Source organism: Mus caroli, chromosome X (genome assembly GCF_900094665.2).
Source record: "Mus caroli chromosome X, CAROLI_EIJ_v1.1, whole genome shotgun sequence".
Lineage (NCBI taxonomy): Eukaryota > Metazoa > Chordata > Mammalia > Rodentia > Muridae > Mus > Mus caroli.
Window position 1 is genome coordinate 102,537,901 of NC_034589.1, and position 25,169 is coordinate 102,563,069.

Below are 25,169 nucleotides of genomic sequence, written 5' to 3' on the forward strand. Positions count from 1 at the left end.
TAATTCAACACTCAATGATCCACAGAATAGGTTGTAATAAAAGAAAATGGATACGTAAGCCAATTACAGAGTGAATCAATTCTGGGACTGTTTACCTTATGTCTATTACTTACGTTACATTTCAGTCCAGTTCTTTTTTATTATTATTAGATATTTTCTTTATTTACATTTCAAATGCTATCCTGAAAATTCCCTATACCCTCCCCATGCCCTGCTCCCCTACCCACCTTCTCCCACTTCTTGGCCCTGGCGTTCCCCTTGTACTGAGGCATATAAAGTTTGCAAGACTTAGGGGCCTCTCTTCCTAATGATGGCTGATTAGGCCATCTTTTGATACATATGCAGCTAGAGACAAGAGCTCCAGGGGGTACTGGTTAGTTCATATTGTTGGTCCACCTATAGGATTGCAGACCCCTTTAGCTCCTTGGGTACTTTCTCTAGCTCCTCCATTGGGGGCCCTGTGTTCCATCCAATAGCTGACTGTGAGCATCCACTTCTGCATTTGCCAGGCACTGGCATAGCCTCACAAGAGACAGCTATATCAGGGTCCTTTCAGCAAAATCTTGCTGGCGTATGTGATGGTGTCTGCGTTTGGTGGCTGATTATGGGATGGATCCCTGGATATGGCAGTCTCTAGATGGTCCATTCTTTCATCTTAGCTTCAAACTTTGTCTCTGTAACTCCTTCCATGGGTATTTTGTTCCCTATTCTAAGAAGGGGCAAAGTGTCCACACTTTGGTCTTCCTTCTTCTTGATTTTCTTGTGTTTTGCAAATTGTATCTTGAGTATCCTAAGTTTCTGGGCTAATATCCACTTATCAGTGAGTGCATATCAAGTGACTTCTTTAGTGAGGTAACCCAATCACAAAAGAAGTCACTTGATATGCATTCAGTCCAGGACCTGGACAATTTCCTTTAACTATCATATCACTGTCACATGCATATGTCATTGGCATATGCTATACAATTGCCAAGATTGTATCTTAGGTAGAAATCAGGAAAGGCAACCAAAAGGGATAAGTGCGATAACCAAATCTGCCTTAAGTGCCTTATTAATGAGTAAACCTCTTTAAAAATTTCTGTTCAAGATGCCTTTCAAACATAAACTAAAATGGATGGCACAAAATAAAAACCGACAAAAAAAAAGTTACACTGAATAAATCATAGTCGATCTAACCTCTGAAGAGCTGTCTGAATCTTCTTGTACACCGGAAGTTTGAGATGATGCCTGTGAATTATGCTCTATGTTCGACCTTGTTAGGTAAGTATGCTGTCGCTTGCGTTGTGTCCTTCGTAAAGACCTTCCACAGCTGGGCTGATAATCATTCTGTAAAAGACAAGGAAATTATATTCTAAAAGAAGAACATAAAACTGAGTGTGTGTGTGTGTGTGTGTGTGTGTGTGTGTGTGTGTGTGTATATATATATACACATACATACATAATACATCTATTAGGCAGGTGACAGTGTATAGGTTGAAGATAATTACCAAAAGCAAAGTGATATTTAAATATAACTATATAATTCACTTTTTATTACTCCTGATTATTTTATTATTTTGCAACCTTTGTGGTTTGATCCCAGCACCCAAGAGCAGAGACAAAGGCAGTTGAATCTATGTGAGTTCAAGGCCAGTCTGTTCTGTATAGCAAGTTCCAGGCTCTCCAGGGTTACATCATGAGACCATCAATAAAAGATACTTAGTTTTAACAAGTAAAATTCAATGTAATATCTACATTTATTCATTACCTAATATCTGTACATAGAAAACATTATTGTTAATAATACCACATAGCAAAATTTAGCCTTAATATGTCATTAGGAGCAAGTAAACTTAAAAGTCTTCTGAACTAGTCTTGAAGGGCCGTGTTCTGTTCCTTATTTGCAAATATTACCATTATCCAGATTGGCCTCAACTCTCCTTCTATTCCTACCCTAGCCCCCAAAATGTTGGAATTATAGATGTGCACCTCCGTATCTGGTTCCGTTCCACCTTCAACATATATGAAATGTCTAAAACTCTAAATGCTTATATACCTAGCCTAAAGCAGATAAATTAAACCAGATACCTAGCACTCCCAGAAAAACCTGATAATTGGCAAATCATAAACCAGAAAGGAACCTTCTCATATTAGACATTAAATAAGCTTAAAAATATATATAAAAGTAAAAGCAGGTTTCAAAGTCATATGCAAATATTTTAAGATATTTACGATAATTACCACCAATTTTGTTCATTAATATTGAAAAATTAGTTAAAATCCAGAATTCATTGCTTAGCTTTTATTTAAACAGTGAAAATCATTGCAGACTATCCATTTAACCACATTGTACCAGAGGTGTTGTGATTGGGAAGAAAAAGTTTACATTCTAAGGCCTTTTAACTGGCGACTGAAAAGTATTAATAAGCTTATTCAACCTAATGCAGTGCAGGCCTCCTACCCATTGCTTAGCAGGATCTACTGGGAAATGAATCCAGTACTTCCCAATGTACAGATTAGATTTTGCTTACATTATTAGATAGGTTAGGCATGGGTCTGCAGTAGAGGTCAGCAAAGTTTATCTGTGGAGGGCCAGAATGTAAGCATGTCTGGCTTTCTAGGTCAGATAACTACTCAACTCTGTCTTTATATAAAAACAACTAAAGGCAAGCTACTTCAATAACATTTAATTAACTGAAACAGATAGGATTTCATCTATGAGCTTGTCCACCTCTTGTTTAGTGGATCCACCATTTGTTTTACATTGGCATGAATAATCAATAAAGTTACAGATGCATTCAACCATATAAAAATGGTAGTTCAAAACACATACCATAAAAGACAATCTTTTATATTTTATTTAATTTTGTTTCTATAAGTAACCCTATAATTAAGTTCCATAAATAGACACCAACTTAAACAGCCTCTTGATGCATAGCTGCTACGATTTGCAAACATTAGACTCCAACTTACTCTTTGGATAGGATAAGATGGCTTTTTCTTCTTTTCAACAGTATAAAGACTAACTTCTAGGTCACCTTTTGCATTTCGACATTCTTCTTGTACCCTAATAAAATATTGGATGTTAAAATAGTAAAAAGAGCCCAGTAGTTTAAACATCAAATCTCAAAACTTAACTTCAAAATAAAAAAAGTTGATCACTTTCATCATTTTTGTCATCATTTTCATCATTATGTCAGTGGCAGTACATCCGCGACCCACCTCTGTCCCCACTCACTCTGGGTTTTCCCCACTTCCAAGACTGCTAAGCAGTTCCTGTTCATTTTCCTGTGCCACTGTTCATTTTCCTCTTCCTCTAGTCTCTGAGAACCTCTTGTCTCTGTTATGTCTATACTTTTGTCTGCTCTAAATACTTCGTTAAATAGGGTTACACAATATTTGCTCTTTTGTGGATATCTTCTTTCACCTGGCAAGATAGTTTCAATCTTTGTTTATGGTACAAGTTTCCAGAATGTGACCGGAGAAGTACCACTGTATGATTCTACCATACTCCTTTACTGATTGATATTTGATTTTTTTCCCACCACTTGTTCACTTTGAGTAACCCTGCAATGAAAATTAGTGTGTGAATATCTAAGACCCTGCTTTCTAGTCTATTTTCTTTTTATATATATATATATTTTTATAACATATTTTCCTCAATTACATTTCTAATGCTATCCCAAAAGTCCCCCATACCCTCCCCCACCTCCACTTCCCTACCCACCCAGCCAGATATAGCTGTCTCTTGTGAGTCTATTTTCAATTAGGGAATTCTTTCAACTGTATTCCAGCAGGTTGTCAATCATAAAATTAGCTATCTTTTTTTTTTTCATTCTGGATTACTACTCACAACAAAAAGCTGAGGGAGAAATAGATGGAAATTAAATATATATACTGCTACTTTTGGGATATCTGATACTTGGTTAGGAGGTATGTTATATATATATATATATATAAATGTATATCCTATTTCTAGTTGTGATTAATTATATTGTTGTTATTATAATAAAAGGTAGTTTTACAAGTTAGAATAGTGATTCTAGATTTGAAATTGATACCAAAGAAGTCTTTTCACCAGTGAAGGCTATTTCGATGAGATTTTTGAGCACATCTACATTGCATACACATACTGCTCCAATAGTTAGCTGGTGACCTTATTCTAAAAGAGTCACTGTTGAATACAGTCAATATGCTACTAGTTTACATATACTCTATTATGAGTTCTTTTTTAGTATTATATTTCTTACCCTATCTTAAACAATAACCCCACACACTGACAATACTGCATCACATTCTCTATATTTCCAAGGCATTTATCACAAAGATGAGCTCATTTAAAATGATGTTTGTTACAGAACGAACTAATTAGTATTAGTTAATATGCAAAGACTAATACATAATGCAAGTTGATTAGAATATCTCAATTACTGGGCTAATTTAAACTAAATCACTTGTGAATAGAGAGCTTTGAATTTTCTTATGACAGCTACCATGTCAACTCACCTACTAACGCCACTATTTAGTTCATTCACCACCACTCTTCGGCTCCAGGCCATGAGATCTCTTTCAGTGGCCATCTGGCTCCGGGGAGCATTGTTGTGCATCTGTCGAACACCTTCAATTTGGCCACTACGCCGAAGGCCAATATTTGGGGAAGAAGGTATGTCCATATTTGGACTACTCAGAGCTGAATCAAAAGCACAGAAAATACAATGTTCTGAGCAAACATACCAGTATTGTAGATTATCGCTCTAAACAAAACAAAAGTTTTAAATACGGGATTTCTGGGCTAGTACACAAGTGTTAGATTACTGGACTGGGATGTGCAAAGCCCTAGATCTAATCCCTAGCACCCAGAGTAAGAGAGGACAGGAGGGAAAAGGGGGAGGAGAGGTCTGCTGGAGATAGGAAAGTGACTATTACACCTGATATATGTTTTTCTGTGCCATCTTCATGTTTTTACGCTGTTATAAATAAAACAAGTGCTCAATACATGTTGAAATTTTGTATAATTCTTTTAATTCTTTCAAAGCACTGTGTATCAACACCTGCTAAATACACAATACAAAACTGTGTTCAAAGATGATCTGAAAGATTCACTCTACGTATTAATAACAGTTCAAGATGCATCTTTTTAAAATCCAAATTCTATCTTTGTTTAATTCATTAGAATGTTTCAGGGTTAGCTAGGTATGGGGGATTATACACCTGCAATTCTAACTCTTGGGAACCTGAGGTAGATTTTGAATTGTAGGCCAGTGTAGGCTACTGAGGGTGATACTCTCTAAAAGCAATGTTTTAGAGTAAAATTTACAAAACTTTCAAAACAAACAAAAACTTTAAACGTACAAGTGGGGCCTGGGGAGCTAGATAGCTCAGTCAGGAAAGTGAGTTTGGATCCCTAGCACACACTTCTAGTGTCATGTTCCTATAATCCCAGCAACTGAGAGAGACCATGGAGATAGCTGGCCAGCCAGTTTTCGTGAATTGGTGAACAAGAGAAACAGTCACAAAACAAAAAAAAAAAAAAAAAAAAAGGAGAGCAACTGGAGACACCTATCATTCATTTGTGGCTTCCCTATGCATGTGAATACTCATGTATGTGTGCGTGTGTACACCAAACAAAGCAAAACTAAACAAACAAACAAACAAAAAACAGTCTCAGCCAGGTGGTGGTGGCGCACGCCTTGAATCCCAGCACTTGGGAGGCTGGGACAGGTGGATTTCTGAGTTCGAGGCCAACGTGGTCTACAAAGTGAGTTCCAGGACAGCCAGGGCTACACAGAGAAACCCAGTCTTGACCCACCCCCCCAAAAAAAAAACTCAAAAAAACAAAAACCAACCAACCAAACAAACCAGTCTCACACTGTAACCCAGGCTGTTTGAAAATTCTCTATGCCTGTGACCTTGAAGCTCCTGTGATCCTGAAGCATTAGCTACAGCCAGGACAGAATGTAAAGCATGAACCACCACATCCAGCTAACAAAACACTTTCAGTATCAAAATTCACTTTCACGATTAGGAAGCAATACAAGAATGCAGTGACAGAATGCTTTGTTACTCTAGTAAGCTTCTTGGTAATTTTTATATTTGCAAATAAAACACAAATAGAAACTGCAATTTTCAGCTACAAAAATAAACACTTGAAAACAATCCAAACAAATGAACATCACAAACAGAAGTCAGTGGGGTTCCAGTGGCTAATGCATTTTCAATCTACAGCAACTTAATGTTAGAGGTACAGTTATATGTTGGTTTCACAAATGAAGGTCTAAATTACCTATCTAAGAAACTCTGCCATCCGAGATTATCACTAAAGAAAATTTAACTGAATTGGATACTCCAAGAGATCCATATGAAGAATGGTTTTATTATAACTTGGTGAAATAAGTAAAATATTCTGTGTTTTGCCTCAAGTTTAAATAATTCACTCACTTCTGGATAACCCTACATATGATTTTACCAAAAATTACATTAATTACGTAAACAGAAAAAGAAACAACCAAGAACAGTGTTATAACCCTATAACTCCAGGTCCTTGGGTAGGGTAAGCAAGATAACTGCAACTTTGTGGCTACCATGGTCAACTCAGCAAGACCTAATCACAAATAAAAATACTGGGTTCAGGATGTAAGTTCATTTGTGGAGACTTTGCTACATAAGACACCAAGTTCAAACCCTAGCACTAAGGAAAAGAATTCTCATGATTGCTTTTTAAAGTTAAAACTCCTATTTCTTGACAAATTGGAATTAAAACAATTCAATATATACACATATTAATCTTAGGTGCATAGTCACATTTCACAGTAAATGAAAGATGTGCAATACATAATAATATTTATATTGTGGGTAGTACCATGCTTGTTCGCAAGCTTGGTGACCTGAGTTCTTCCCCATGGACACACACACACACATACATGTACACACACTTACATGTAAAGTAGAATGGGAAATTTTTTTAAAAGATAATTATTACTAAATAATCATATAGTAACTTCTACTAGTTTTGAATCAAGCTGCTGTGTAAGTCTGTTCAAGAGTCTATCTGTATGCCCTAAGAGGAGGCCAGGCTTTTGTGTACTGGCCTATTCTCATATTCTCATTCCTGCAAGAGAGAGAGATGATATGCTGCATTCTTTTCAACAAGGAAGGGACAATTATGGGAACAGTATTTTTTTTTAATGTTTACTTTTTTATTTTTTTGGTTTTTCAAGACAGGGTTTCTCTGTATAGTCCTGGCTGTCCTGGAATTTGCTCTGTTGACAAGGTTGGCCTTGAACTCAGAAATCCGCCTGTCTCTGCCTCCCAAGTGCTGGGATTAAAAGCACAAACCACCACTTCTGGGCTGGGAAAAGTATTTTCTAAGCTTAAGGTGGTTTATGTTTAAAAACACTTCATAGTTGCATATGTAGCAGAGGATGGCCTAGTTAGCCATCAATGGGAGGAGAGGCCCTTGGTCTTGTGAAGATCATATGCCCCAGTACAAAGGAATGCCAGGGCCTGGAACAGGAGTGGGTGGGTAGGGGAGCAGGGTGGGGGGAGGGCATAGGGGGCTTTGGGGATAGCATTTGAAATGTAAATGAAAATATCTAATAAAAAGAAAATAAATGTATTTTCCTACTCAAAAACAAAAACAACGAAATAAACAAACAAAAAACCACTTCATAGATTGGGTTCCCCAACAAAAGGGTTAGACTTCTTCCAAGACTTCATTTCTGCTGGGCATGGTGGTGCACACTTTTAATCCCAGCACTCGGGAGGCAGAGACAGGCGGATTTCTGAGTTCGAGGCCAGCCTGGTCTACAAAGTGAGTTCCAGGACAGCCAGGGCTACACAGAGAAACCCTGTCTCGAAAAAAAAAAAAAAAAACCAAAACCAAACAAACAAAAAAAAAAGACTTCATTTCTAGAAATAAACATAAAGATTTTAAATCCACTGACACAGGGGGAATACTGTATTTAAATATACTACCTGTATTGTTTAGTCATAAATAATAACAACGGGGTCATGGTACTTTAAAATAGCTGATACTGTAAGTATAAATTAATAAAAATGTTTCCATAAGTAAATAACTGAAATATGCTTTTATACTTTCCACAAATGTACAACTACTTACCACCATTAACAGAATATGATCTATTGATTGGAAAATGTGGAACATCTCCTTCATTAATTAATCTGAGATCTTGTTCTCTCTGTAACTCCCTGATTATTCCATCAAGAATGCTTTCTTCTTGGTCATTGGTTTGCTGCCCAATTACCTGTTCTACCACCTCACCGTCACCTTAAGGAGACAGAGAGACAAAGTCAGATAAATTGATTTCAGTTTAGTATACCTTAATATGGTCAAAAGAAGAAAAGTAAGCTTAACTTATACATTGTGAGAGAAGTAATTAGAAATGACTTAACATGAAAATAAAGTATTAAACAACAATTAATGGGAATTTAAAAATATATAATAATTATTCAGCATTTTTATTTGATTTAATCAATAGTATTGCATGAGACATTATCACGGCATTTTAAGGAATAACTATAATGTTAAAGTTAAGTAAGGCATTTTAAAACAAATTTTCTATGTGTTACATTCTAAGGCCAAAATAGGAAATGAGAGATTTGCGTATTGGGTCTTATTCTACAACCCAGTCTGTCCTTCATGGCCTGGAGCTCGTAGGAGCCCTGCCTCAGCCTTCCAAGTGCTGGGATATTAGGTGTGAGCCAACATGTCTGGCTTGAGTAAAGAAAAAGAAGCTTAGTTTCAGGCACCTAAAATGTTCTATCATCTTTGTTAAATGCATCACGTCCTGTTTTCCATTTTATCTTGTAATTAGATCAAACACTATTTGGTAGAGTAAGAAATTAAGAATGCTAAATTAAGGTTTTATTTAGAAGTTTCAGTTTGATATTCATTTATTATTCACATTTTCTCTTTGGCTAATAAATATTAAATCATCAGAGGAACCAATGCTACCTCATTTCTCTACAAATGTTTGCTCCCATTTACTCTATAAAGGTCAGTTCAAGACTTAATTCCCTAGCAAAGAAAGACAATTCAGAAGCCAGGTGTGATGGCACATGTCTGTAATCCCAATACTAAGAAGGCTAAGTAAGACAGGAGAAAAGTGAATTCCCAGCTACCCAAGGGTGCACAGTGACATCCTGTCTTTAAAAAAAAAAAAAAAAAAATTACCAAGGGAAGGAAATTCTATTTGCAAGTCTGTAACTTACTTTTCTATAATTAAATGAAAATAGTGAAGTACCAAACCGATACAAAGGTATTCCATGGAAGAGGAAGTAGAAAAGACAGTATAAACAACTGAAACATCTATTTAAAGACACCAGTCTTTTTGGGTTCATTAAATGGAGGCTTTCAAAATGAACTATCAATGCTATAATCAATATAATTTAACCAATTATAAAAAGCTTAATATAGCAGAGTTAATAAGTTTAATCATTACCAGAAGTCACCATGCAGAAAAAGGTCATACATATGGTAATGGTTTCCCACTGCGGTAGGTCAACAAATTACCACTTGGGAATGTTACTGTTTGTCCTAAACCCCTCTTACTTGTGCAAAGCAGAGCTAAACAATGAAAATCTACCCTGAGAAGCTGAAAAAATGCATGTAAAAATTAATAAGAAATAGTATATAATGCACATTATAACTTATTCGAGAACTCAGTGAGGAGCACACATCTGCAAAGCTTTCAATTTGCTTTAGGAAGTAGCATACCATTAGCCACATATCCTAACTGTGGAATAAGCTGTTCATCTTTACAGTTTTCCCGTCCTGGTACCAGCCGTTGAAATTTTGTAGGGTGAGGATTTCCATCGACATCCACCAAGAATGGGGGAGGCATGAGGTGAGGAGCTTGTTGAGTTTGTTCATCTAATACATAGTTATTGGCATCTCTGATGAGGGGCCGATAATCGGTATGGAAGAACATCTGATCTGGAATCTTTGTGACAGATATTTTGTTAGTGTTTAATAGAACAGAGATAGAATGCACAGTCTTTGCCCTTATTTTCATTCCTATAGCATATATATTTCCTGAATCAGATAATATATAGTTCTGTATTACTATACTTTCCCTTTAGGTAAAAACAAAAGACCTAGTTTTTTTGTCTACAAAATTCTATGGCTTGCATTTATTTATTTATTTCTTTATTTATTTATTCTGAGATTTCATCTTATCCATCCCTACCCTTGAAGTAAGGTGTCTATCAGAAACAAAAGACCTAGTTTTTTTGTCTACAAAATTCTATGGCTTGCATTTATTTATTTATTTATTTATTTATTCATTTATTTATTTATTTATTTTGAGATTTCATCTTATCTATCCCTACCCTGGACAAGAAGTAAGGTGTCTATCAGAACTTGTATATTTTTATTTAACTTTAAAAACACACAAACCTATATAATGAGTTCTTATTTTTATTCTAGATTAAATGAAGCATAATATGCATGGTAAAAGAGATAAATATCAACCAAAATAACTCTATTAAAAGCTAATACAAGTATTGAGAGAACCTCAATGATGGTAAGGTCTCTTCTCACTATAACATTCCACAATCTACCCCAGCCTCATAGCTAATAAATACAAAGAACCAGTTGGGTATGGTACAACAAGCCTATAATCCTAGCACTTGGGAGACAGGTAGAGGGTGGCAGTAAGGTTAATGCCAGCTATTTAGCAGAAAAACTAAAAGATGTGGGTAGAGGCTTACAACATGTGGCCTAACAAAATTAAACTAAAACAAGCTAAACAATTTAAACAGATTTATAGCAAGCAACAGGATGGAAAGAATAACTATCAGAAAAGAAAATCTCCCAACTAAAAAAACCAAACAAACCTCCGAATTCTACAAGACCATTAAAGGATTAACAACAATGCTTTTCAGGGAATTACACAAAACAGAAAAAGAATGCTACCAAAATCTCTTTATAACACCATTATTACCCGGATACAAAAACCTGATAAAGACAGGACAAAAATAAAATTTTAGACTTAATATCCTCAATGAATACAGAAGCAAAAATGAGATGCCTGCAAACCAAATTCAAGGCCACATCAAAAACATCACTCAACATGATCAAATTGGCTTCAAATCCAAAGAGATGATTCAACATATATAAATCAATAAGTCTAATGCACCACATAAATAAGACTCGAGAACAGAAATCATATCTCCTTTCATTCAGAAAGACTTTTGACACATTCTAGTATGACAAAAGCCCAGAAGAAGCTGAGAATAGAAGCAGCACATGTTGCAGAGTAGCAAAATATCACAGCAGTTAAGGAGCGCACACTGGTCTCTTTCAGAGGACACAAGTCCATTTCCCAGAACGCAGACAGATCACACTTGCTGGTAACTTCAGCTCTAAGATGCTCCAAAACCCTCTTGTGCTCTCCACAAACATTATACTCATGTGAATGCATGCACATGCACACACACACACACACACACACACACGTACACGCAAACGCATATACACACACAAATATGCACATAAAATCTTTCATTAAAAAGAAATATTGGAGAGGTGCTACAGCAAATAACAGCACTGATTGCTCTTCCAGAGGACTGGGGTTCAGTTCCCAGTACCCACATGGTGGCTCACAACCAATTGTGTAGTCAGTTCCAGGGGATCTGACTACTTTTTCTGGTCTCTACTGGCACCAGACATGCATGCGATGTATAGACATACATGTAGACAAAATACCCATACACATAAAATTTATGAGTAAAAATTCAAAGCACATATCAACATAATAAAGATTACATATGAAAAATCTATAGCCAGCACCAAACTAAACAGATAAATTTCCAAGTACTGTCATAACAAGCAGGCCTATTTCCTTCACTTTTATTCAGTACTGTGGCTGAAGTCTTAGAAGACTAAGACAAGAGACAGATATGAATGTGATACAAACAGGAAGTAAAAAAATGAATTATTTTCAGATAATATGACTGTATAAATATGAGAATCTAAAGCCTTTACATGGAGCTGGGAGAAATGACTTAGCAGTTGAGAGCATCCACTGCTCTGGCAGAGGACCTGGGGCCAACTCCTAGCTATCACAACAGGCTCACAATCATTTGTAAATCCAGTTCTAGGGGACCCTCTTCTGACTTCCAAGGGTACCAGGCATGCATATGGTACAAAGAAAATACCCATAAACATAAAATGAATAAATTTAATTTTTGAAAAAATGATTTCTGCAGAAAAATTCTAGAGCTGATAAATATTTTCAGCAAGGTGGCAGGATATAAAATTAATATAAAACAGTCAGCCTCTGTTTTTATGAATGACAAAGACACTAGATTTTGCTGAAAGGACCCTGATATAGCTGTCTCTTGTGAGTCTATGCCGGGGCCTAGCAAACACAGAGGTGGATGGTCACAGTCAGCTATTGGATGGATCACAGGGCCCTCAATGGAGGAGCTAGAGGAAGTACCCAGGGAGCTGGGGGGATCTGCAACCCTGTAGGTACAACAACAATATGAACTAACCAGTACCCCCCTCCCCACCCAGAGTTCATGTCTCTAGCTACATATGTATCAGAAGATGGCCTGGTCACCATCAGTGGAAAGAGAGGCCCATTGGTCATGCAGACTTTATATGCCTCAGTACAGGGAAACGCCAGGGCCAAGAGGTGGGAGTGGGTGTGTGGGGGAGTGGGTGTGGGAGGGTGGTGGGAACTTTTGGGATAGCATTGATAATGTAAATGAAATAAATACCCAATAATAATTTTAAAAAGATAAATAAAAGCAAAATTATTTTTTATCTGGTATAACTTTACTTATTTTCCTTCCATTTCTGAAAAGTAAAGACATTAAATATCAGTTATAAATGATGGTATACTACATGCAAATTCCTATAGTAACTGAAGTCACTGGCAGTGACAGACATCACTAGAACTGAATGCCTTCATTTTAGCATTTCAAATAGATGTGTTAAAATTTATAAGGTATGGCCAAATCACTTATAATCCTTGGTGAGTTTTTACTCAGTTCTCTTGCTCAGCATCCTAGTCAGCTTTTGTAATAATGCAATTCTACTAGGGGAGGAGTAGTATTTTGCCACTGGTTTAGCTACCAATTCTTGACAAAATATAATATTGAGTTATTTTTATGGGAACATTTCCCATCTCAAGAAATCTGTGTCCATATTGAGTATTAGCAATTTGAAAGCATCTAGTAAAAATTATGTTTTGTCATATTGTATAGTTATTTTTTATGTTAGTACACACAATTTGCATTTTATTTATTTTACAAATGAGGTTTCAGTTTTACTGAGAATTTGCCACCCTTTTGCCTTAGTCACACAAGGTGCTGACATTAGAATTATGTGCCATGGTCCCTTGCTCACATATGTTTAGTTTTATTTTCAACACTGTAACAATGTTTGGCTTTAAGAGATATTTTTAATTTCTATCTATATATTAATTACTGATTTTCAAATGATTGTTTTCATCTGTAATTAGTTGTTTCATAATTCTCAATAAAAATTAATTTTCCATTGTAGTTTTAACTATATATATATATCAAGAAAATAATCCTGCCCACAACAGCCTCAGGAATAATACAACTTGTGATAAACCTAACCAAGGAGTTAGAAAATTTGTACACTGAAAACTTTAAATCACTGAAGAAGAAAAAGATCATGTTTTCTCTAGTTTTCACATAGATACAAAAACTGATCTATATATATGACGTGAATAAAGAAGTGAAACTATCTGGGAGACTAACTAGGGGAGAGAAGGGGGGAAGGGAAGAAAAGGGCCTATGCTCAATCTATAGCATATGCTTGTATGAAAATCTCCCTATGCAACACAGTACCATGTTTTTCATGAATACACACAATGAAAAAAAAAGTTATTTATGAATGGTACAATCCCAAATTATCTTCAACCAAAAAATTATATATACTAACCTTTTCGTAGTATTTACTGCATCCAAAGCCAAATAGCAACAAATGCCCATGAGAATCTGTACAGGCAAAATGGTTTCCATCTGGTGAAAATTTACAATCAAATACTGCACCATGACCTTGGCCTTCGATCTGAAATTCAGGGGAGTCTTTTAAGTCACTGTAAGTTTTTCACAAATATCAAGTAAGCATTAGCTTCTCCTGGTTATTCCCTTGGATTCTGTCATGAATCAACATTTCAATGTACTCTCTGGGTTCTGTAGCCAGAACCCTAGAGTAAACAGTAAAACCTTGAAATACACTTCTGGAGAATAACATTGTGGTGGATGCAATAAACAACGGCACCTAACATAAATACTTATGAAATAATAAATGATGCATCAGGAGAGTAAAGAGGATCTATACGCAATCAAACTGACCAAGGTGCTATTCAGTAAAGTGAAGGTATTTATGTTTATAGCTTAAGCTATAACACAAGTAAGCCTTTAAATAACTACCTTAAAATTCAACAATACAAATAAACTACTAACAAAGGACTTAGTATTATTAATGGTTTGGTTTTATATAAAATCTATAGGAGTGAGCTCAAAACCCCATCTACAGTTTAGCATTGTTTAGTCTTAGCAATTCTTAAGAAAAGGACCCTTCACTTGCATGATATGAGTATGCTCATCATGAAAGAATGGTGTTTTACTGAGAGAAATGACAGCCACTCAGTGTTTTACATAATTTGTATGAGATTTATAGCATGAGCATCTATAGTAATACACAAGATATTGTGGGAAAAACAAAGATATTGCAGTGCACACATGTAACCCGAGCACTTAAGGAGTAGTAAAGGTACTGCAGAGATGGCTCAGAGGTTAAGAACACTGACTGGTCTTCCAGAGGTCCTGAATTCAATTCCCAGCAACCACATGGTGACTCACAACCATCTGTAATGAGATCTGATGCCCTCTTCTGCTGTGTCTGAAGACAGCTACAGTGAACTCACATAGATAAAAATAAATAAATCTTTCTTAAAAAAAAAAAAAGAGGTAGTGCAGAAGGATCAGAAGCTAAAAGTCAGGATGTATACTTAGGCTACATGAGACACCATTTCCTCCTCCTCCTCCTCCAACAACAACAACAACAACAGAACATGTGTGTGTGTGTGTGTGTGTGTGTGTGTGTGTGTGTGTGTATACACAAACACAAATGTATATTTCCCAGTAAGTTTGACTATGAAAGTCATATAGCTGAAGTATATAGCAGAGACAGTTACATGTATTACAGTCATTTTAGTAATTATAAATTAAAATTATGTTAATGTCAGTTTACACTTTAAATCCAATTTGGTTGAAAGAGTTTAGATGTAGACATCAGAATTTGAAAAATGCTAACAATCATGGTGAATAGCCATGCTGAAAGGTCTAACTCTAAGTCCATGGTTCATTCTCTGAATTATTACACTGATTTAAACATAAGATGACAAGCTGTTCCTTTGTCCTAGACTACTAGATTATCAAAAAACCAAAGTAAAATTTCATAGGAAAATATGAACTTTATACACACAGTTTTCTTACCATATTAAAGTAATTTCGTATTTTGGTCCCCCGGTCAAGGTCCCAAATAAAAATGTTCCCATCATGACCTGCTGAAAGTATGATCCTTTGATCAAATGGATGTGCTTCTAGAACAAATACTTCATCATCATGCCCCTGTGATGAAAATCAATATTAGAAATGAAGATGCAACTCCAGATGTCTGACTTATTTGTGCAAATGTTCTTGAGCACTAGAAGTCTGGTTGAGATGAATTAAGGCATATCAACCAAATAGAATTCACTTGTGGGTGCTTTTTAAATAATCACTCTAGAGGTTCTTAAACGCACAACTGCTTATTTTATAAACCTGATGTCATAGATAAAAGACTGATTAATGCTCACTAACCACTGAAATATAATTTTGAGATCTAAGACTTCACTAAATTCTTAAAAGCCACAGAAAATACAACAGGCAGAGGGTATGACAGCATATGTACTTCTGGCAGTCAAGGCATGGATACAGGACAATTAGAGGCCATCCCTGACTATACAGTGAGTTTGAACCCAGTTAGGAATACACAAAATAGGGTCTCAAAGTAGAGTAGAAGTTGCAGGACAGAGAGAGGAAAACAGACCTTTCACTATAACATCTATCTACTCTTACTACCATGGTAAAAGACCTGATTGGTTTCCATCCAATGTACTCATCATTTGTATCTCTAGTCTCAGAATTCAAGAGGCTGAGGTAGGAATAGCATAGGTCCAAAAGTATATAGTAAAAGCTTACCTCAAAATATTACCTTAAGACTACCCCCAAATTATACAGTGCTAAGATGAATAGGTAAAATACTATTACAGAAAATACCATCAATGAAGAGAGCCAAAATTCTTCCCTGTGACTACAAAAAAAAAAATGTTCTTTCTATGCTGTAACTACGACCTTTGTTCAAGAATCATCTGAACAGCCACTATTTCTTAGTTTCCTAAAAGTATACTCAATAAAGCATAAATTGATATTGAAAATACAAGTGCTAATGGCATATCTATTTCAGAGTACATTAGTACAAAGTCTTTCCCACATCAGATCTGATCACTGTTATAAATATATATTGGTGCCTCTTGGACTTTTCATAAACAGCCCTTATTTGGTTAAAAGGTTTTCTCTTTTAATAAGCCACAAGGAGAAATGCTCATTACTTTTCTATTGATTTTTAATACCTAATCCAAAATTGTTGACCCAGTACAAGTCCAGGAATCACTGTTTGAATAGAAGAGCTTTATTTCCCCCCCCCAAAGACCATGACATAAATTGTTACAATGGAAATGTAAGTACAATATGAAATAAAAGGCTTGGAATTTAGACCAATTGGTAGAGTTCTTCCCTAGCACCATATGCCCTGCGGAAAACCATGTGGTAGGTAGCACATGCTTATAATCCCAGCACTTGGGAGTCAGAGCCAGGAAGAATAGAAAATTCAAGGTCATTATTGGCTAAATTGAAAGTTTAAGGTTAGCCTGGGCTACATGAAACCCATCTCAATTTTCAAAAAATGAATGAGTGAATGAAATAAAGACCAAAAAAGAAAAGTAGCTCTGTCTGTTACAAAGAATAATTTTGCCAGTAAACTTCAGTGAAAACATATCTATGAGTCAGCCACAAGAGTGTCACTAAACGAGACTAAAGTAACTATGAAGATGGAACTTTACATGGATCTATTAAGTTAACAAGCTCATTCTTAAAGCCAGGAATTTCAAGACATGGATGTCCCATGTCTAATTCAGTAGATACTAGCTATCTGTGGCTATTAAGCATTTGAGATATGGGGAGTACAAATTGAGATGTTTTCTATGAAGACTTTGTATGAAAAGTGAATGTAAAATGCGCCTTCATTAGTGAATCCATTTTAAAATGACGTATTTTGGATATATGAAGTATGTTAGGGAAATTAGACTGTTAATTGTGGCTGCTAAAAAAACTGGTATTGTATTATGTATATAGCTTATTTATTGTTTGGAGTATTGATCCAAACCAACATTACCAATTAAAGAATCAAAGAAAGAATACAGGTTTTCTGTTTGTTTGTTTTTATTTATTGTCTGGTGCTGAGACATGATTTTCCTGTGTAGCGCAGGCTAGCCTGGTATTTAATATGTAGCTCAGCCAAGACTCCAACCTATTGAACTCCTCCACTTCAGCATCCTATCTGCTGTTATGACAGACAGAGGTGAAGATAAACACAGTTATCTGGATAGATATGAAAACAATGTAAAGTAGTCAGAAAGTAAGTTGAGTTTCTAGTCTAAACCCTGCCATTAATACTACATTGAAAACAAATGACAGTCACTTGGATTTCCCTCAATAAAATGCTTATAAATTGATAACTGAAGCAGAGAAGGGGAAAGAAGTCAACCCATAACATGATGAACTGACCAACAACCCCACCCACATGCATTTTGCTATTAATCTTAGAGATGCAGCATTCTTCTACTATAAGGAACATATGTAAAATAGAAAAGCACTATAATTTCAACCACTTCTTCCTGTTCCCTCTATTTCTTACATAAACTGATCACTAACGATAGAAAATGTAGGATATATGTACAAAAAATAATAAAAATGTCCTAACCCTCAGTAAAGACAAAATACTGTATACTTGAAGAAATTAAGATCTGCATAAATACCAGGCTTAGAAATAACCTTTAAGGACATAATACTACAGGAAGATCCAGCAATACCTCTCCTGGGCATATACCCAGAAGAAGTTCCAACTGGTAGATCCAGCAATACCTCTCTCCTGGGCATATACCCAGAAGAGGTTCCAACTGGTAATAAGAACACCTGCTCCACTATGTTCATAGCAGCCTTATTTATAATAGCCAGAAGCTGGAAAGAACCCAGATGTTCCTCAACAGAAGAATGGATACAGAAAACGTGGTACATTTACACAATGGAATACTAGTTAGCAATTAAAAACAATGGATTTATGAAATTCTTGGAGAAATGGATGTACCTGAAGGATATCATCCTTAGTGAGGTAACCCAATCACAAAAGAAGTCATTAGATATGCACTCACTGATAAGTGGATATTAGCCCAGAAACATAGAACACCCAAGATACAATTTGCAAAACACAAGAAAATCAAGAAGAGGGAAAACAATGGGTGGATACTTCATTCCTCCTTAGAATAGGGAACAAAATACCCATGAAAGGAGTTACAGAGACAAAGTTTGGAGCTAAGACAGAAGGATGGACTATCCAGAGACTACCCCACCCGGGGATCCATCCCATAATCAGCCACCAAACCCAGGCACTATTGCACAATGCCAAAAAGATTTTGCTGAAGGGACCCTGATATAGGTGTGTCCTGTGAGGCTATGCCAGTGCCTGGCAAATACAGAAGTGGATGCTCATAGTCTTCTATAGGATGGAACACAGGGCCCCCAGTGAAGAATCTAGAGAAAGCAGCCAAGGAGGTGAAGGGTTCTGCAACCTTATAGGTGGAACAACAATATGAACTAACCAGTACCCCCAGAGCTCGTATCTCTAGCTGCATATGTATCAGAAGATGGCCTAGTCGGCCATCAGTGGAAAGAGAGGCCCTTGGTACTGCAAACTTTATATGCCCCAATACAGGGGAATGCCACGGCCAAGAAGCAGGAGTGGGTGGGTAGGGGAGTAGGGCAGAGGGAGGGTATAGGGAACTTTCGGGATAGCATTTGAAATGTATATAAAGAAAATATCTAATAAAAAATAAAAAAATAAATAAATAAATAGAGAAAAAATAACCTTTAAAAATTATTCATGATTTTAGTGGTGTATCATTTATTAGTCTTATCAGGTAAATGTAACAAAAGACCCCAAAAATAATCTCCAAAGGCTAATGTGTTATAGAAAGGAAAGCAAAACTTAAATGTCTTTCTCCTAGAAAAATCAATTTTTCACTCTTTTTTGAGACAGTGTCTCACTACTGCCTAGGTCTTAAACTCCTAGGCCCAAGTAATCTTCAGACCTCACCATAAGCGACAGACATATGATACACCACTGCACTAGGCTTAAATAGTTTCTTTTCCTATTAAAAAAGTAGAATACTTACAGATAAAGTATGAAGAAGCTGCCCTGTGACAGAATTCCAAACTTTCAAAAGGAAATTGTTCACTGCAGTAATAACAGTGGTATCATACCGATCCCAAGCCACCATAGTCACCTTCAGTTTAGTAACTTTGTCTTCAGTAGATGTCAAATTATTCCTGAAGCAATAATTTGAAATAGTCATATTTTGTACATTTTCACAAAGGGAAACACAAAACAGCAAATATGACCAAATTTTTAGGAAGATGTAAATGATTTTGTGCTGGAAAGCTTTTTGCCAATTAGACATAACCTAGAGTCATGTGGGAAAAATGAATCACAACTGGGAAAATGCCTCCATTAGCTTAGCCTTTAGATAATACTGTAGGGCATTTTCTTGTCTAACCATTGATGTGGGAGGAACCAGCCCACTATGCACAGTACCACCTCTAAGCTGGTGGTCCTGGGTAAGAAAGTGGTTTGAGCAAACAATAGAGAAGAAGCCTAAGTAAACAGTGTTCCCAATGGCTTCTACTTCAGTTCCTGCCTCCAGGTACTTGCCTTGAGTACTTTAGTGATGGATTATAACCTAGGAGCTATAAGATGAAAGATGCGCTTTCCTCTTCAAGTTGATTTTGGCTATGATGTTTAATCACAGCAAGAAAAACCAAACTAATACAATAGTTACTTGGAAGTACACAAAAAAGTAAAATTATAAATAACTCTGTATCTTAAAAAATAAAATTCACAGAATGATCATGTTGGCTGCCAGACAATACAAAACACGTACAATGATCATGTTATCCCCATAAGTATTACTTTTTAAAAAACTAATAGACTTTGTAAATAAGTATCAGAATATTTATTGACATAAATGAATATGCCATTAACTATATCTGTCTATGACTATAAAATCAGTTTATTTAATAAGGTAGTCAATTTAAAGCTCAAACACGGAGAAATTGAATTATCTCAAAGACATTGATATATCATCTCATCAGCAGTAAGCTGCTGAAAACAGATAGCAATTAAGTGCATATATCTATATAAATGCAAACAATATAAAATATGAAGGAGTACTTCATAATTAGAGTAGAAGGCAAATTTATTATAGTACTTAATAAGAATAACTCTTTTTTTTTTTCTTTTTTTTTCTGGTTTTTCGAGACAGGGTTTCTTTGTATAGCCCTGGTTATCCTGGAACTCACTTTGTAGACCAGGCTGGCCTGGAACTCAGAAATCCGCCTGCCTCTGCCTCCCAAGTGCTGGGATTAAAGGCGTGCACCACCACGCCCGGCTATGGATAACTCTTAAAATAGAAGTAGAGATAGATGTAAAAAAATGACATATGAAAACTAAGCCAGAAAATAACTCGATGGGAGACAATAAAACTCAGACATTAAAGAATCACAATGACCAGAATTGCAGACAAATCAGCAATGTTCCAGTCCATCAACAGCAAAGCAACAGTTGCTAAGAGACGGAAGGGGCAAATTTCATGCACAGCAATTCATTCCAAACTATTTACTAACATAAAAAGTATATTCTTTATTAAGTATTGTATAATATAAAAGATGGTATGCCATGGGAGACCCCCTGAAATATCTAGCATCCATGCTTACCCACTCATCTTAGTAGCCATATCTAGCACTATGCTCTTCCACTCTTGTTGTTGATATTGCCATATTCTTGCAGTTCCGTCTCTACTTCCACTAACAAACCTTAAGCTGGAAGGTAAAATAACCTTGTTATTTTTTCCCAAAATTCATCACATTTTCTTGATTACAAAATAAATAGCCTTCGCATCAAGACACTACTGGGATATGTAAAACAGTACACTAATCTTAAAAAACAGTTTGGCAGTTCCTAAAATGCTAAACTAAGTTACATTTTGACCCAGCAACCATATTCTCCAGGTACATATCCACCAAAAGAAATGAAAACATTAATACTTATAAAATGTGTACGTGAAGATGCATGGAACATTTGATAATCCCCAAAGCAGAGACAAATGAAATATTTGCAATAGGTAAATAAAACATGACATTCATACAACAGAATTTTTCAGTAATGAAAAATGATATGTTTTATAATATGGGGAATGCTGAATATGCAAGAAAGTCTAATGACAGTTGCCCAGTGCTGGAGAAAGAGTGATGATAGGTTTAAGGATTCGTAACTAAAGGGAACAAGCATTCTATTAGGTGAAAGAACAGGTTGTTCTAAGAATAACTACACTGAAGGTTGCACAACCCTATTAATACACCAACATTTTTATTATGTAGCTCAATAACTCACAAGATTGATACTGTATTTTTTCTAATCTTTCAGACATATATTTAAACCAGGTATGCTTGCAAGCTTAAGATGCCAGTAATCAAGAAGAGCAGCCAAGAAGATCATAAGTTCAAGTCCAGCATTAACTATATACTAAGAGATTGGACGAAAAAAAACTAAAACCCTTTGAAACATATATAATGACACTTTTTCCACTTAGAAAACAGAATTCGTCCATATACCATGCTGTCCACAACTGTATTTTATAGATCTATATCTACATAAGTGCAAAACTATATCAATTTCAGTAAGTATTCAACTACATAGATATATCAAAATGTACTTAATGAAATGCATAATGATCAATAATTACATTATTTTTACCTTTCAGCTTTAAACCCAATGCTATAAAGATCATCTCTGTCTTTCTGCATTCTTATCCATTGTACTGATTTAGAGCAGGTACATTTTTAAAAGGTTTTAGTATGTATTGCCAAACTGTTCCCTATATTTTATAAAAAATGAATCTCATGAAAAGTTTTAAGAAAGGACCCATTAATAATACTTAATGTGTTGAGTATTATAATTATCTTTTAACTTAAAAAATTATTAGTTGCTTTAATTCATATTAGCATATTAGTCAAATTGGCTGCTCTGATTAGGAAGTGTTTGTTTTTAATAATAAAAGAAATAAGTACAAGGAATTTCAAGTATGAACGAAGTTTCACCTATGGTCTTTCCTTAGAGAAAACAAATTTCAGTATTTTGATTTTTCACATTTATGCATCCATTCATATTTAACATGTTTTATATACTTTCAGATTCATATATGATTTTTATATGTTGACTGAGTTTATTTTTGAAGGCTTATTAAGAATGTTTTTGAAACACACATTTAGAAATAAGTAAATGAAAATGTCGGGTTCTTTTAGAACAGACCAGTAATATGGGTGCTGGATCAGTAGGAACACATGCTGCTCTTGCAGAGGATTGGAGTTCTGTGCCCAGCACCCGTGTCAGGTCATCTACAAAGGCCTGTAACTCCAACTGTAAGAGATGTGACCCACTCTGTAAGCAACTGCACTTAGGTTCATAAACCCTCACATTCACACAGAGTGGGGGGGAAAGAGGGAGGGGGAGGGGGAGGGGGAGAGGGAGAGAGGGAGGGGAGAGAGAGAAAGAGGGACAGAGAGAGAGAGAGAGAGAGAAAGGAAGAGAGAGAGGGAGTGAGAGGGAAAGAAGGAGAATATTAAAACGAAAACTAAGTTCTAGAAAGATAGCTCCACAGTTAAGAGCATGTACTACTTACTCTTGCAGACTGTCAATTTCTTGTTAACTCCAGCTCTAGAGGATTTGACCTTTTTGATCTCCTTAGGTATCCACAGTTATGTGGACAGGTACCCATGCATGTGCACATGCACACGCGCACACACACATTTAAATGCACACAATTAAAAATGAAAATAAATCTTAAAAAATAACTCAGGAAACTGGAGAGGTGGCTCAGCAGTTAAGAGTACTTTCTGCTCCTCCAGGGTACCTGGGATTGACTCTGAGCACTCATGACAGGTTAACTACATTTGCTTGTAACGCCAGCTCTGGAGAATATAAGCCCTTCTTCTGATCTATGCAGGCATCTACATTACATGTGGCTAAAATACACACACACACACACACACACACACCCCACAAATAAATTTAAAAGTCACTTAAAAATGGGAATATGGTTAACTTATTCTTCTATTTTATTTTAATGTTTTATCATTCTTAATACAGATAAACTGGATTATATTTATATCTCACTAAGTTGGTTAAGTTCATCTTTGTAATTACTCACTGTTCAAAAATACCTTGAAATAAAACATATTTTTTTTATTTCACCCACAGAATTGGTATATAGGCATATAGATACAAAATATGCTAATTTTATGTATTTTATACCAAAATTTAGACCAAAAAAGACTGATCTTTGGGTATCAGATATTTTAAAGAGCTCAGTTATCTGTATATAAGGTCTGACTTTACAGAGATAGGGAATGAATCTTATGGATAGTGGAGACTGGTAATTCATGTTCACAGGATGTCAAAATAGATATCTCAGGGCAAGCTCTAAGTAGGACATGAACCTGAAAATCCATATGAGACTTAGATAAGATAGAATCAGGAGACAGGAAAAGGGAGGCATAGAGACAGAAAAGAAAAAAAGAGAAAAGGAGATGGGAGCTAAGACATACAGGAGGGAAAGGAAAATAAGGTAGAAGGTGGGGAATGACATTGCTGGACAAGAGTAATGTGAGGGAAAGTATAAGCAAAGTAGTGGATGGAATAATGTAAAAAGATGGAAGAGAAATCCATAAAGTGACTAGGAAAAATGCACAGATATGAGAAAAGAATATAGTTGTCTAAGTCAAGTTGTATGGAATCTGGAAATGCCAGTTTGAAATTTAAAATTCTTTCCAGAGCAACAGAAGAAAAATGATAAGAAAATTTCTGAGCTGGGCACAGGCCTTTAATCCCAGCACTTGGGAGGCAGGGCAGACAAATTTCTGAGTTCAAGGCCAGCCTGGTCTACAGAGTGAGTTCTAGGACAGCCAGGGCTACACAGAGAAAACCTGTCTCAAAAAAGCAAAAAAAACAGACAAGAAAAAAAAGAGAAAGAAAGAAAGAAAGAAAGAAAGAAAGAAAGAAAGAAAGAAAGAAAGAAAGAAAGAAAGAAAGAAAGAAAGAAAATGAAAAGAAAAGAAAATTTCTGAATAGGAAAAAAATGTAAGCTTGTCAGAGCCATACTAATCAAATAATATAATTCCTGATTAATGTCAGGTGGTCAAAGAAAACAGAAAAGGCAAAGTATACAACAACAAAAGAACTCACAGAGCAGAAGAGCAGACAGACTATGGTCACTACTGAGTTACCCATTTTAAAGAGATAGAGATAGCAAGGAAGATAGACACAGAATCTGAACCTTAGAGTCTAAACAAAATAGCTTGTTTCTGCCTCATACATTTTCTGTAAGGAGAGAAAGAACTCTGAGCTACTTTGTCTAATGTTATCTCCCAGTGATAACACACATCATCAGCACAGCAAGCTTCTGCTGCCAAGGACTGTACAAAACAGTCCCCCTCTCCACGGATGCATCTTTTTTTTAATCCTTAAAAGTAGCCAAACAATTCAAGTAACCAAGATCATCTTAAAACAAAACAATCAAAAAACTTTTGGCAGCTAGTGAAATTACAGTACAATGAGAGATATCCAGAGCTACAGGAGGTGGGTCCAGGTATGAACGCATTCCTAGGTCTGACTTCAGTGAGTGTAAATTGAGCTGAAGGAGTTTAACTGTGGGAAGGGTGATGTATACAGATGCTTAGCCTAGAAAAGGATT

General features: G+C 35.8%; 1 protein-coding gene across 2 annotated transcripts in view; it reads right to left on the reverse strand.

Moving 5' to 3' along the window:
• Positions 1-25,169, reverse strand: part of Brwd3 (bromodomain and WD repeat domain containing 3) — a 91,595-nt gene that overhangs the window by 27,085 nt on the left and 39,341 nt on the right. For both annotated transcript variants that reach the window (XM_021153018.1, XM_029473202.1), the window contains 9 exons: positions 21,136-21,240; positions 19,539-19,692; positions 15,484-15,618; positions 13,922-14,050; positions 9,716-9,941; positions 8,099-8,266; positions 4,486-4,669; positions 2,953-3,046; positions 1,177-1,326 (listed from right to left, as the gene is read on the reverse strand). In XM_021153018.1, coding sequence (XP_021008677.1) covers positions 1,177-1,326; positions 2,953-3,046; positions 4,486-4,669; positions 8,099-8,266; positions 9,716-9,941; positions 13,922-14,050; positions 15,484-15,618; positions 19,539-19,692; positions 21,136-21,240 — 1,345 coding nt within the window. The remainder of the gene's footprint in view (positions 1-1,176; positions 1,327-2,952; positions 3,047-4,485; positions 4,670-8,098; positions 8,267-9,715; positions 9,942-13,921; positions 14,051-15,483; positions 15,619-19,538; positions 19,693-21,135; positions 21,241-25,169) is intronic.